The 15,716-nt window shown below is 44.2% G+C and overlaps 1 protein-coding gene across 1 annotated transcript in view; it reads right to left on the reverse strand.

Moving 5' to 3' along the window:
- ABCA12 (ATP binding cassette subfamily A member 12) overlaps positions 1-15,716 on the reverse strand; it is a gene marked incomplete at its 5' end in the record, with an annotated part of 277,161 nt that overhangs the window by 192,453 nt on the left and 68,992 nt on the right. Inside the window, 2 exons of the mRNA XM_081312657.1 lie at positions 287-4,114; positions 12,001-12,094. Of these exons, the coding sequence (XP_081168783.1) occupies positions 287-4,114; positions 12,001-12,094 (3,922 nt within the window). The remainder of the gene's footprint in view (positions 1-286; positions 4,115-12,000; positions 12,095-15,716) is intronic.

The raw sequence follows: 15,716 nt of genomic DNA on the forward strand, positions 1-15,716 counted from the left end.
TTGATTAGAAAATGAATTTTGGCAATTACATGAGGTTACCAAGATACTCAAGAGTATCAGTACACATTAACACTGTCGCTACTCTGTAGTAAAGTCAACCTGTCAATTATGCATAAATACACATTTTAAAAAAGAATTATGAGCCAGACATCAGTAATTCTGCATCATTCTACACACTTTATACAATATTATTTCTTATGTCAGCCTCAAGTCAAAAATATTTCTTTTCTGCTGAAAAGAGAATGAATTTCTCTTTATTCAACTAATTATGAAACATGTTACTTACTGTGCAATCAAATTGCTTGGAGATTGTGCTTGTTCCCATTCCTTCCAAAATGTCTTGTTTAGAAGTGTTTCTGCAATCATGAGAAAAGGATGCCTAATATGATCAAATTTATATTGCAGCTCAGTTCTTTTTGACAGCAAATTTGGATCTGGATTTCCTTTAAGCTCCTTTAGCAAATCCAAATGATTTAAAATAGAAATACTGACATTAAATATTTCTGGAACTGAGTTGTTGTGATCCAAAACTTTTCCCATAATTTCCAAGCCATATCTTGCATTCTCAGTTTCTGTGTGGTACCATTTAGACAACATAATGCAAATCTGTGAAAAATTACTTGTAGATGGAATGGAGCTTTCTTCTTTATTTCTTTGGGTGGCTTCATTCACTGGAATGTTCACATGTGCAAAATCTTGAAGCAGCTTAAAGAATATTGCTAACTCACTCCAGTCTATTAATTTGTCAATGAAATTTTGTATATAATATTCTGTTTCATTACCTGAAAACAGCAAGGAAATTGTTGAAGGTTTATAAGTAACATCATTTATACCATCAAGAACTGGGATGAAACAAGTTGAATTAATTGATGGTAATTGTTTAGAAATTTTTGCTAAAGTTGCATACATCTCATGTATCCAAGGATGTTGGAAATCAAAATGTATATCCATTTTCAAAAGCAATCCAGAAGAAATTTGTAGTGATTTGATGATGCATAACAAATCATTTGAAAAATGCACATTGTTTTTTTGGGAAAGATTTGTTAATTTTGTCTGCTGGAAATTTCTTATGGAGAAAAGGAAGAAGTCAATAAATGTTTGATTTGTTCTCTTTTCAAAATCCATGGAAGAGAAAAGCAGTTCACAATGGTTTTGGTTATGTACTTCAGAGAGAGTGATATTTTTAAACAGCATTTGAAAAATTATGTGAATTATATCTTGGGCATTGCAATTATGTGGTGCTCCCATTTTGTTGGTCCAACTATGTAATAAAGGACTTAGAGTTAAATATAAGATATCCACTGTTTTTGTTTCAACTAAATTTCTATCCCCTAAGAAAAATTCACTAAATTCCTTTTGAAACAGAAATTGTGAAAAACCATACAAGGTGGCAATTTTTCCTTTATCAGTTTCTTCCAATTTGCTGTCAGACAGTATAATTGCTCCTTGATTCAGTATGTCATAAATATTTTCAAAGATTTTGTGGCTATTATTAGACAATGGGGGGATAGCTTCTATTTGACTGATGTTAAATTGATGCCCAAACCTTTGCTGAAATAACAGCTTCCTAACAGCAATATAAATTTGTTCTGAAGTGTTAATATGTGGGTTTTCTTCATTATATTTTGGTAGTACATGGGATAAAAGTTGAGTTAACCCTTGCAGTTCTGATTTAAAATGAAGGTTAGAAGCATTATTAAGTAAAGAAAGATGTTTATATAATATATTTAAAAAAAGTGAGCAATGCATTACAGGTCGTAGTTCTCTATGAATATTTACAAAAGCCTCCAACTCATGGGACCAAGATTTCTTAGTAGTATTTTGGATTCTTTGTACTAATTGTGAAAGATAAGTAATCAGATTTACATTTCTTTTACTATGATAGTTATTCTGAGGGGTCAGGAATGGCCTCAGAATGGCTTTCATTACTGAAGATTTAAGAAAAAAATCTGAAGAAGTCAAAGGAATTTTTTCTCTTGAATCAAAAGCCCATGGTATGTCCTCTGGAGATTGGGTAGTTGCTACAGACATCATCTTCTGGATAACTTTCCATATCATTTTAAGTTTTATGTTGATCCTATATAAAAACAAATCATTTGACATTCTTGTAGTTTTGTTTAATCTGTGTTTGATTTGTTCTCGAGGATTAATGTAGAAAAGTCTTTGAAAAAGAGCATCAATAGGTGATAAAAAAGTATTAATATTTTTTCTAAGATACGTTTTGTAATTTATGTCAGAATTGGAATTTAGGAACAATCTTAACACATCTAATACCTCTTTCATGCCCCATGTTTCTTTTTCCTTGTTGGCTAATCCAATGCCAACAAGAATTAGTGCTTTTCTGGACATTTCTAGCAGTTGAATATACTGCTTTGTATTTGTCACATTCTGTTTTGAGTTCAATATTTCTGCAGTCTCATTCAAGATCTCTGAAAAATTATTCCATTTTGATTGATTAACAACATTTTTGCTCATTTGTAAAATCTTTGCTATAATCTTTTGGTGTTTATTATGTAGTAAAAAAGAAGGCACAAATGTTTGATTCCAAACTGATGGATTATCCAGGATATTTTGAAAATCTGCTACTGTTCCATTCAAAATAAAAGAACTCTGAATGTCTAAAGCAGAAATTTTGTCAATGATATAGCTAAGCAATGGTTCTCTGCAAGTCAGTTTATTTTGAGACAGATTAAGAGAAAAGGTGCTTAGATTTTTATGAATCTTTTCTATCCAGGAATTCTGGTATTTTTGGAGCCCAATTGATTTGGACAGAAAATTAGATGAAACTTCTAATAATTTGACAAGACACTGAAATTCACCTGGGAAGTGTTTCCTTTTGTTTCCCTGGACTGTTTCAAAAAGTGATGCTGATTTGAGATTTTTTATTGTAAGCTGAAACAATTGGGTAAACATATAGTGATAGGTTGTTCGGTTTTCAAAATCCAGAGAAGAGAAAAGAAAATTACATTTGCTTTCCCTTAAGGCTTCCTTTAGTGTGGCATTATTGAAAAACACTTCAACTGCAATGAGATGGAAGTCTTTGACAGTGCAGTCTGAAAAGCTGTTGTCAGCCTGAATGCTTCTCATTTGAAGAAGGCTTGATGCTAAATACAAGAGTTGAAACACTTTTGCTTGTATTGAAGAATTATGCCACACTGGAGTTATATATAAATCCAGCAAAGGTAAGGCTTGTGAAAATCTGAGGAGGGTATCAGTTTTGTTAACATTAAATGCTTCTATCTGACTGGGATCAGAAAGTATCTCTATAACTTTCTTAATTATCTGAAATAATTTCTGTACACTTTTATTGTTGGTATTCATTAGAGGATTAACAATAATGAATTCACTGATGTACTTTTTCTCCAGGTCCTCTAACACTTGTAAACTTTTCAAAATAGTATTTAAAACCATTGAAACATTTGCTGCCTTGATGCTCCCTGCATCATACTTTTTCAATAAATGATTTACAAATTTAATCATTTGCTCAAGTTCTATTTTCAAAGGAAGTCCAAAGTTATCATGGTTGGCATACAGATTGTCATGTAATATATCTAAAATCTGTCTATATATAAGAATGTCTGTATTACTCCATTTTGCAGACCTCAGTTTTTCAACAATATGCCAATAAGTGTTGAATTCATTCCACTGAGATTCATTAATGGAATTTTGAATTTTCTGCATCAGGTTAGTCAGGGAAGAGATCAATAGATAGTTATGATTAGTCCTGCTATTTGTTATGATACTAAAGATTTTCTGAAGTACCAGAAGCTTCTCAGGAAAATTGTCGGTTGTTGCAGGTTTAAGCAGAAAATTTAATAACAATGATGGAACTTCTTCCACTGAAGTTAAGTATCTTCTATATTTTTCAGGCAGGAAAGAGAATTTGTGGACAGTACTCATTTTGACAGTTTGCCATGCCTTTCTGGCTTTTAAAACAATATTATTTAAAAACATGATATCCCTGATGCTTCTATTTAAATTGTGCATATTTTCTTTTAAGTCAAATAATGGCATTTTCTTCAAGCTGTTCTGAGATTTTGTATTTCTTTTGAAATCCTTTAAAAAATAGCCAGTCTTAAAATCTTCATCAGCAAAATCAAGAGCTAAAAGATTCCTGTAATAAAAAGATATAGAATGCATCACTTATAACAGAAGAAAGAAAATGAACATGCCATGAAATTTGTTTCCCCTTTCAAAGTTTACAAAACAACTATCTAGATATCAAAATTTTGCCTTTTTGCAAGACTGTTTTTATAACCTGTCTTCCCACCTACCTCCTCCTTACACCTTGCTTGCTTCTGTTTTTAGTAAATCGTATTTTGCCATTAAACATAAATAATATTTATGTTCTTAAATAATATTCCAATCAACCACGAAGTATGCCAGATATGGTCTCTCATGGTTCCTGACCCAGTTGTCTTCTTTCAAGGCAATCCACTTTTTTAGTTCCCATATTCCTCTTTTCTACCCAATCCTCTCTTTGAACTATAAACATTTAAAAACTCTGTTAACAGCTTTTATTAATGTCAGTGGATGCTTCTTCAAAGCTTACAATACCGTACTGCAAAAAATATGATTGCTGATCTATAGGAAAGAGATAATCTGCTCCTTCCTACTACTTCTATCAAGGAAAAATATATCCAAGTACCACCAGTCACCTAGCAAGGTGTCAAAAACTTGATGACCAAAAAAAAGGAAAAAAGTGATGAAGTACAGGTAGTCCTCAACTTACAACAGTTGGCTTAATGACTGTTCGAAGTTACAATGACACTGTAAAAAGTGCCCCCCCAGGCCACAGCCAAGCAAGACACCTGCCTGCCAGCCCAGCAGTGCTCTTCCTCCTGTCCGAGGTTTTCATTGTTGTGAGCATTTCTGTTGAGGATTGGCAGTGGGGGTGGGGGGTATTTGTTTTTTATTCCCCCCGACTGCTGGGTGGTTGCAGCAGGTTTTGGTCACTTCACATGACCCTGGGACACTGTGACCATCATAAATATGAATCATTTGCCAAGCTTCTGAATGTAAATCACAAAACCCTGGAGATGATGCAACATTCCAGCTTATTGGTGCTTCTTCTGGGCTCAGAAGTGCCAGGATCAGCGCCGAGCTCCAGCGGGAGCCTGGCACTGATCCTGGCACTTCCGCTGAGCCCTGACAGCCCTGCAGATCCAGCCATCTCTCACTCAGGCTTCTGCAGTGCTGCCACCAGTTCAGCTCATTCCCCTCCCCTGCTACCACTTTTCTAGGATGGTCACGTACTGTTCTGTACCAGCCTGCTACCGGCCTTGCAGAAAGGCAACCCCTGTACAAACGGCAGAGGCTGGAGAGCGTCTGAGGCTGGAAAACGTCTGCCAAGATTTATTACACAAACAAGCAACAAAACATGAAACAAGATACCGGAACTTTGATCCTCAAACGGAGCGGTTGCTTTCAGCAACCAGCCCTTCCCCAAACACTCCCTTTATTAGAGTTCAGGGCGTGGCCTCCCCGTGCCTCCTTCCGAGGAGTCCCACAGCCTTTCTCTGCTTGCTCCTGCTTGACTGCCTCCTGCGTCGGGCGTCCTTGAACAGGGCCAGCTGTGGGTCATCATCATCCGCACTGTCGGGCTCGCGCAGCTGAGAAGAGGGGCCTGGCTGGGGGCTCTGCGAAGCCTCCAAGCCATCATCAGCAAGTTCGTCTTCAACACCCTCCTCCTCCCCCTCGTCTGAGTCATCCGAGTCATCCGACCCAGCTGCCGGACCCACAGGCTGACCCTGAATCACAACACTATCCCGCACCGCAGGGCCCTTCCCCCGGGGCTGCCGATCCGGATGCGGTCGGGATGGGAATTGTTCGTGAAAAGCAGTCACCAACGCAGGGGCATGAACGGCAGTCGCGTCTTCCCAGGTGAAGTCCTCCGGCCCGTACCCTTTCCACTCCATCAGGTACTGAAAACGACCTTTCAGCCAACGGGAATCCCTGATGCTGGCGACCTCGTACTCGGGGGTGCTGCCTCCATCACGAGGTCCTGATGGGGGAGGTTCCGCTTGGCGGAGTGGACAAGCCGGTTGCTCGGGGACCAACAGAGACCGATGGAAGACGGGGTGCACGCGCAGGGAACGTGGCAGAGTTAAGCGATAGGCGACCGGATTGATGACAGCCTCGACTGGGAACGGTCCTAAATATCGGTGGTCTAACTTCCTCGCCGGCCGTGTGGACGGTAAGTTCCTGGTGGACAGCCAGACCCGATCCCCCACCGATAGTGGAGGCGTATCCCGTCTTGACCGATCAGCAAACCTTTTGTAATCGGCCTTGGCCTTCTCCAACTGCCGTCGCACCAATCGATGGATCGCCTGTAACTCTGCCATGAAGTCGTTCGCTGCCGGCTCCGGTGAGTCCACGGGAGAAAGGGGGAAAAACCGGGGGTGATAACCCACATTGGCCAAGAACGGTGTCATCTGTGTGGAGGTGTGCTGCGAGTTGTTAAAGGCAAACTCAGCTATGGCCAGATAGTCCACCCAATTGTTCTGCTGCAGGTTGACGTAGCAGCGCAGATACTGTTCCAGGATACCGATGACCTTCTCGGTTCCCCCGTCAGTCTGAGGATGATGCGCAGACGAGAGGCAAACCTTGATGTCCAACGCATGCATCAACTCCTGCCAGAAGTGGGCTGTAAACTGGGCCCCCCTATCGGAGACGACTCTATCGGGGAGGCCGTGCAGCCGAAACACCTGTTGGATAAACATATGACTAGTGGCGCGAGCTGACGGTAAGCCGCGACAGGGGATGAAGTGCGCCATCTTGGTCAGCATGTCCACCACCACAAACACTGTCGTGAAACCAGAGGATGGGGTAAATCCGTCAGAAAGTCCATGGACACAGCCCCCCAGGGTCTCTTGGGTGTTGGCAAAGGCTGCAGTAATCCAGGCGGGGCCCCTGTCGCTGACTTGGCCTGCCTGCATGGGATGCAGGAGGTGACATAAGACTGGACATCGTGTCGGACTCGGGGCCACCAGAAGGTACGGGAGACCAGGTTCAGGGTCTTGAACAGGCCAAAATGCCCCGCTGCCGGGTTATCATGACACTGGCTGAGGACGAGTCCCCTGAGTGGCCCTCCCAGAACATAGAGCCGGTCACGATAATACAAGAGTCCATCCGTGACCGTCCAAGGCGAATCTGGCCCCACCTCCTCCTTCCGCTGAGCCACCCACGCCTCCTGCTGCTGTGCCTCCCGGATCCGAGCCCGTATATCAACCGGCTCCCGCACCGCAGCAAAAGACTCGACGGGGATCACTGTCCTGGGCAGAAGCTTGTCTTCCACTCGGGTATATTCGGGCTTCCTGGACAGAGCATCCGCTCTCTGATTGTGCCCGCTTGGTATGTACCGAACCCGGAAGTCAAACCTCGCAAAGAAAAGAGACCACCGGATCTGGCGTTGGTTCAAATTCCGAGCGGTCTGCAGGCTTTCCAGATTCTTATGGTCTGTCCGGACCTCGATTTGATGCCGCGCTCCCTCCAGATGATGCCTCCAGGCCTCGAACGCCGCTTTGATGGCCAGCAGCTCCTTCTCCCAGATGGTATAGTTGCGCTCTGAGGGGTTCAATTTTCGAGAGTGATACGCGCAAGGGAAAAGGGTACCACTGGGCGTCGTTGCCTGGAGTAACACTGCCCCAATGGCAATGTCGGAGGCGTCCGCCTCCATGACAAACGGCCATTGCGGGTCAGGATGCTTCAAGATGGGCTCCTTCATAAAGGCGTCCTTCAAAGCCTGGAACGCCTGTTGTTCTGGTGCGTTCCACTGGAACCGAGTCTTCTTCTGCAGGCGCCGGGTGAGGGGGGCTGTCAAGGCAGCAAAGCCAGGGATGAATGTTCGGTAGTAGTTGGCAAATCCAAGAAGTCGCTGAACATCCTTCACGCGACGCGGGGGTTGCCAACTCTGCAACGACTCCACCTTACTCAGCTCCATGGCGATGCCCTCAGGAGAAATGCGGTGACCCAGGAAATCGATGGTCACCTGGTAGAACTGGCACTTCTCCAACTTGGCAAACAGCCGATGTTCTCGAAGTCGCTGCAAGACCTGACGGAGATGCTGATGATGCACTTCACGCGACGGGGAGTAGACCAGGATGTCGTCCAGGTAGATCACGACAAACTGGTCCAACAAATCCCGGAAGATGTCGTTCATAAAATGCTGAAACACAGCGGGGGCGTTGGTCAGGCCAAACGGCATCACCGTGTACTCGAAATGTCCATAGCGAGTACCAAACGCCGTCTTCCACTCATCACCCGACCGAACTCTGACGAGGTTATAAGCTCCACGCAGGTCCACTTTCGTGAAGATCTTAGCCTCCCGGAGTCGGTCCAAGAGCTCGGGGATGAGGGGCAGCGGGTAACGGTTGCGCACCGTGATGGCGTTGAGTTTCTGGTAGTCGCAGCAAAGCCGTAATTCGCCCGACTTCTTTTTGACGAAGAGCACGGGTGCAGACACTGGCGAGGACGAGGGCCGGATGAAACCGCGAGCCAAATTCTTCTCCAGAAAGTCCCGCAATGCAGCCAACTCGGGCTCCGACATGGAGTACAAACGCCCCACTGGGAGAGGCGCATCAGGGACTAAGTCAATGGAGCAGTCATAGGGCCTGTGCGGGGGTAATTGATCCGCCTCTGACTCGCTGAACACATCAGCAATGTCGGACAGTTCGGGAGGCAAGGAAACCCCTGGGGAACCCTCCACCTGGCCGGCACAGATATGGCGGGAGTGGTCCACGCACTGCAAGCTTGGGAAGGTGACCAAGTTCTGTGACCAATAGATCTGGGGGTCATGCGCCCGGAGCCACGCCAGTCCCAAGACCACGGGGAAGTGCAGATCCGAAGTGATGTAGAACTAGATGGCCTCCACATGGGAACTGATGGCCATACATACTGGTTGCGTGGCGGCCGTAATAGGCCCGGACAGGAGCACTCGACCATCGATAGTCTCCACTAACATGGGCGGATCCACCGGACACTGGGGAACAGCCCATTTGGCCACAAAGGCTGAGTCCATAAAGTTTGTGGTAGCCCCAGAGTCAATTAAGGCATGGACTGGAATCCCCTCTGGCTTGCCAGGAAGGATCAGACGTGCCTCCAAAATCAAATGCCGTGGAGGTTCACAGGCACCATCGGAACGGCGTCGCTCGGTGTTGTTGTTGTGGGACGCCCGATCTCTCACACCGTCTAGATCGGGCTCGGGGCATTTCCCGACAGCAAAGTAGGGGTCTTTCTCGGGGCAGACTCGGTCACTGATGCCCGCTGACGCTTCTTTGGGCAAGAAGCAGCCAAATGTCCAGGGTCCCCACAGTAAAAACACAACCCCCCCGATCATCGTCTGTTCATTTCCGTCACCGATAGACGAGACCTGGCGGCACCCAGCTCCATTGGCTCCTCCCTTTGGACTGGGGGCTCACGCACAACAGGGGCGGCAGGGGTCTGTGGGGTGGCACAGCGACTCTTTTGCTGCTGCAACCGGGCATCAATCCGCAGGCAAAGATGGATCAGCCCATTCAGGTCTGAGGGAATGTCCACACGGGCCAGCTCATCCAACATCTCCTCCGACAATCCGTCCTGGAAGGCATCCACGAGCGCAGCCTCATTCCAGGCGGAATCCTGGCTAAGCAGCCGGAAGTCGCTGATATAGCCCTGTAGGGGGCGTTGACCCTGCCTCAGAGCTTTCAGGCGTCGGGTGGCAGTCTGCGTCTTAATTGGGTCCTCATACATTAGACGCATATGGTCACAAAACCCCACAAATTTGTCCAACAATGGGCTAGGTTGAGCCAGCAGAGGCGTGCCCCAACGAGCTGCATCCCCCGAAAGAAGGCTTAACACAAACCCCACCTTATCCCGGTCAGTGGGGAAATCAGCCGCTCTCACGCTGATAAAGAGCTGGCATTGTCCCAGGAAAGCAGGAAACAGTTCAGGAATACCTGTAAATTTGTCCGGCATTGCTACCTGGCATTTTCTCCTGGGTGGGGGTGCAGCATGAACCTGCGCTTGCAGTTGAGCCACCTGAGCTGCCAGCAAAGTGAGTTGCTGAGTGAGCTGAGCATTCTCGGCACGAAGCTGCTCCATAATAGTTGTAAGGGGTGGGAGGCTGAAAGCAAACTGTTCTGTACCAGCCTGCTACCGGCCTTGCAGAAAGGCAACCCCTGTACAAACGGCAGAGGCTGGAGAGCGTCTGAGGCTGGAAAACGTCTGCCAAGATTTATTACACAAACAAGCAACAAAACATGAAACAAGATACCGGAACTTTGATCCTCAAACGGAGCGGTTGCTTTCAGCAACCAGCCCTTCCCCAAACACTCCCTTTATTAGAGTTCAGGGCGTGGCCTCCCTGTGCCTCCTTCCGAGGAGTCCCACAGCCTTTCTCTGCTTGCTCCTGCTTGACTGCCTCCTGCGTCGGGCGTCCTTGAACAGGGCCAGCTGTGGGTCATCATCATCCGCACTGTCGGGCTCGCGCAGCTGAGAAGAGGGGCCTGGCTGGGGGCTCTGCGAAGCCTCCAAGCCATCATCAGCAAGTTCGTCTTCAACACCCTCCTCCTCCCCCTCGTCTGAGTCATCCGAGTCATCCGACCCGGCTGCCGGACCCACAGGCTGACCCTGAATCACAACACGTACCACCTGCCAGGTGCCAATGTACCACAGGTGGTACCCATACCACTGGTTGAAAAGCCTTGATGTAGAATACTTAACCTTGCAGAGACACTTCAGCACACCCACATATCTAACCACCCTGTATCCTGCCCTACTAGGTCCCCAAAAGCACTGGGCCTTCTTTGTTCCCCACCAGATTCCAAACACTTCTCTTCCACCCCTCACAAATCCACACTTACCTTCTGAAGATTTGTAGAACTCAGGAGGCTGGGAAGGAGGATGTCACATGGGAGGATTCTTGCAGCCTCCCTTTCAGCCTGTTGTGAAGCATGAGCTGCTGTACTGTGCAAAGTAACTGCATTGTTCTCAGCCAGATTACAAAATGCAGGCTTTTGTATCCAGCATGAGAAGGAAATGTTCATGCTTTGAGGAGTAACTCAGCAAAGCAGCTTCTTTCTTTCAAAGGGGCAAAGCATTACACTGATGTTTAGGGAGCTAAGGATTGCAACAGACAAAAAAAACCTGTTGTGTTAGTCTAGTGTTCAGGGAGCTAAGGTATTCTAGGAATCCCTAGTTCCCTAAACAATAGGATAAAGCAATAGGGCTTTTGGTCCATCCCAAACCTTAGCTTCCCAAATGCCAGCATAATGCAATGGAGCTAAGGATTGCAAAATTGCATTTGTGAGTGCCAATGTAACACAATGAAGCTAAGGATTGCAATGGACCAAAAGCCCAATTGCATTACACTGGCATTCAGGGAGCTTAGAAGAAATTGTGCTGATTTACACTGGCTGGGGAGGAAAGAATTGTGAGGGAAGCAAAACTAGCAGGATTTCTTGATTGTGCCACATGTCCCTGCAACAGCCCAGCAAGGGAGCAGCCTTCTCTACTCCAATTCTTGGACTCTCAATATCTTCAAAAGGTAAGTATGCAATAGAGATGGAGTGAGGTAGGTCCTAAGGGCTTTGGGGAACCCAGGGGGCAGGGGGCAGAGCATGGGATATCTCAGAGGGAAGGGGAAGCGTCCTTGTGTGCTTGTGCCTGGACTAGGCCTCCCATGTTATCCCCCATCTCTGAGTCTCCTTACAGTGTCCCATGTATTTGTTTAACGAATGCATTGGGGAAAGCAGGGACAGGGAGGTGGTTAAGTATGCATTTCATTTAATGTAGTTCTTGATTTCCAATATGAATAGCCAGACTCTGTTACTAATGTAAGTTGAGGACTACCTGTATTTCAGTCAAATGCTGATACATTTTTATGCTTGCTTTCTTAACAATATAAGAGGAATTAAAGAAATACTCAAATGATTGGAAGAAAACAGTTTCTGGAAAATTCTCCATTCCTTTTGAAGTAACATTTTACAGCAGCACAAAGAATAACTTTGACTCAGAACTCACCTTAAAACTTCTTTCATTTTAGCAAATAAAATCAGATTTTTTTTCCAGGAAATGGGTTGTTCACAAATGTAATTTATTGCTAAATTATTTTCATCTACAAAAGAAGCCAACAAATAAACAAGTTAAATTACTAATTTTAATTATTATCTTTCAACTGTGTGAGGGTATTATTTTATTAAATAAAATGTATGTGCCACCTCTCTACCTGTAAAATAATAGCATTGGAATAAACCTCATAAATGCCTCTCTGAGAGTTTTTGTATGGTTTTTGAGAGTTCAAAGCCTGTTTTCCACCTTAAGCTAGATAATATTTGTCTTCCGGGTTGTTTCACATCATTATGTAGTATCTGCTTATTGAGAAATCTAGTTAGACAAATTGGGACTGACACGTCACTGCCAGGGTTCATCAGGAAGAATGAATGAAGGGAACTGTTTTCAAATTTAATAGAGTAATATTTAAAATTAGAATCTTACACATTGGCTGCATTGCTGTATAGCAGTGTAGCATTTCTTTTCCTGAATACTGTATTGGGAGAGAATATTCACCATATTCAATTAACTATGTAAGAACACGGTTTAGTACCAGCCTGTAATACAAGGATTTGAATCTTCCTTCAGGAGTTTCCATTTCTTTTCACTAACCCATCACCACACAGGCAAGGAAGATATGTTGTGGACCCCATCAGTTAAGGAATTTTGACTGGTGGGGTCTAAGAAGAGAGCCTTCTCTGCCATTGTTCCCTGCCCTGTGGAACACCTTGACCTGGAGACTAGATAGGCCTCCATTTTCCTAGCCTTTTAGAAGAGCTTCAAGGCTTGGCTCTGCCAACTGGCATGGGGACAGTGGTGGGACTCAGCCAGTTCACACTGGTTTGGTACAACCGGTAGCTAAATTTTGTTGAGTTTGGAGAACCAACTGAACCCATGCTTCTGGAAGTCAATTCTAGGCCTTGGAGGCCTGGAGGAGGTCTCCCAGGCCTAGAATGGCCCACTGGAAGTGCATGGATATCACTTCCGGAAGTCTGTTCTAGGCCTCGGAGGCCCAGGCCTGCATCCATGCAGAGAACCGGATGTTCAGGTATTTGAATCCCACCACTGCATGGGATATATCATGCAACCATGGGGTGGGGGAAATGTTGGTGGGTTAAAGGCACTCCCTCTGCCTTTTAACATTTCAATTGTTCCATTTATCTCTGTTTCAATTTGGTTTTTAATTTTGTTTTTAACTATGGCTTTTATATGATGTTTTACTTGCAATCCATCCAGAGTCAACCATGTGTGATGGGTGATACGGAAATTTGATAATTAAAAAAATAAATAAATTAACTAGTTTTGCATTGTAGCGACACAGCCGAGTGATTGTGGGGCTCCGTACCCAACGGCTGATTTCGCCCTGCCAGGGGACCTTAAATGGGTCTAAAGTCGCCCGGGAGAGGCAACAAAAGAGGAGGGCCCCCTGTGGATCATGGAAAGATGGCGGTCAATCTGGTTGATTGGGGGTAAGGTGTCCAAACTGACAGAAGAAAGGCTAGCTGCACCTCAGTGACTAGCTCAAGCAGCCAGAGTACAAAAGCACCAACTAGAACAGCGTGTTTGAAACTGGGTGAGGATATCAATCTTTTTTCTTCTATTTTGCAACTAATTTCCTGGAAAAGATCCCCAAGAAGCAAAAATCCTCTGAAAGTGAGAAGGAAGGGGATCGCCCCACCCTTCCATAGACGGAAGCAGCTCTAATTTTTATGGGGAACAGAAACATATTGAAATGGAATTTAATATAAAGCTATAGTCTGGATAAATCTGAAAACTGGAAATTGTTAAGACCTTCTGTTTGAAAGAGTATTGATGAAATTATAAGAAAATATGTTTTTGTTTTAAAAGTGGGAAAATGAACAGTTGCCAACACCTAATGGTGTATTAGAGCATTAAAACTATAGCTGCCTTGACTCAGAAACTGGCAAGACATCCAGAAACAGATAACAACCTGTCCCTTTGATCCTCAGCGACTCTCAGCTAAACAGAGAACAGCTGGGAACAGAGGAGAGAGAATACATTGGGCTATCTACTACAGAGTGAAATCTACAATTGTTGCCAAAATTGCTGAGCTTCTTGGATTATATGAGCTATGGTTTTTTTAGGCTCAAGAATTGTTTGCAGAGAAAGAAAAACCTTGACTTTTGGCTACTCTCCTGGGGGGAAGCTACTGAATTGCTCTTGGGTGGTTGAACATTTTGGACTGCAAATTTTGGTTGATTAATAATTGTAAGACCCCTGAGCAGAAGAACCGTTATAAAATATTGCTCTTAGTAGTGGGTTGACAATTGGAAACACATTGGACTATAAAGACCATACATAAAGATAAGAACTGTGCAAGAATTTGTTGTTTGGACCTTAAGATTGGTTTGCTGGATAAAACTAATATATGGGGATTGTGGTACCTGTGGAAGATTATTCGGAGGGGGAGATAAAATGGATGTTGCATACCTAACTAAAAGTGGTAGGAAACCATACCCAAGATTTTTTTCTGAAGCTCCCAGCCTGGAATATCAGAGATCTGCAGGAGTAATACTTTAGTAAAGGCAAAGGTTCCCCCGCACATGTGTGCTAGTCGTTTCCGACTCTAGGGGCCAGTGCTCATCTCCGTTTCAAAGATGAAGAGCCAGCGCTTGTCCGAGGACATCTCCGTGGTCGTGTGGCTGGCATGACTAGACACCAAAGGTGCACAGAACGCTGTTACCTTCCCACCGTAGTGGTCCCTATTTTTCTACTTGCATTTTTACATGCTTTTGAACTGCTAGGTTGGCAGAAGCTGGGACGAGTAACAGGTGCTCACTCTGCTACACGGCACTCAGGATTCGACCCGCCAAACTGCCGACCTTCTGATCGACAAGCTCAGCGTCCTAACCCACTGAGCCACTGCATCCCTTAGTAATACTTTAAGACAAGGCAAATATCTTCCAGGAGGAAATGCATGCAATGATGCACCTAATTCAAATGACAATTGTTTCAAATCATGATGAGATTAAAAATAATTTTGATGACATAAATGAGCACATCTTTAACCTAAGCTCACAACTAAAAAACCCTCAGAAAATGACAATAAAGAATGAACAAATAAATCAGACAATAGAACACAAATAAGAGGAAAGTGACCCAAAGATGGAGGCTACAAATGAAAGGAAGTACAGCTTAGCACAGGCAAATAAAAATTGGCAAGATTCTGTTATAATATTGGAAAAGGAAAAGGCATTTTATATTTCAGGACTTCAAAATAAACTAGACTAGAGGATAAGAAAAAAGATCTGACAAAATGGATTATAGAGATACCAGGAGTACTACTAGAGTTTGGGAGACAAAAAATGAAAAGAGAGATTGAGGGAGAAGAAAAGTGGAAGCTCTTTAATGAATATAATGGGGCAAAACTCCCCCTCAAAAGTACCCCACCTAATCTGTCTTCCCCAGCTCTAATTACATTCATAAAATACAGGAAGAATTCTCTGGTAAGCTGAACACACTGACACAGAAAGTTGTCTGGCAAAAGAAGAAGGCTAAAGTCAGATTCAAGAGTTCAGATGATTTGACTGGATGGAGTACTATATGACTAAACACTTGTTTGAATATGGCAAAAAGAATAGATAAATTTTGGGTATAGATGGGTTCTATAGTAAGAGGGATGTGATTTATAAGTAGTATAATACTTTAGTTTTTCTTTTTACATA

This window comes from Vipera berus, assembly GCF_964194415.1.
Source record: "Vipera berus genome assembly, chromosome: 1".
NCBI classification, from domain to species: domain Eukaryota; kingdom Metazoa; phylum Chordata; class Lepidosauria; order Squamata; family Viperidae; genus Vipera; species Vipera berus.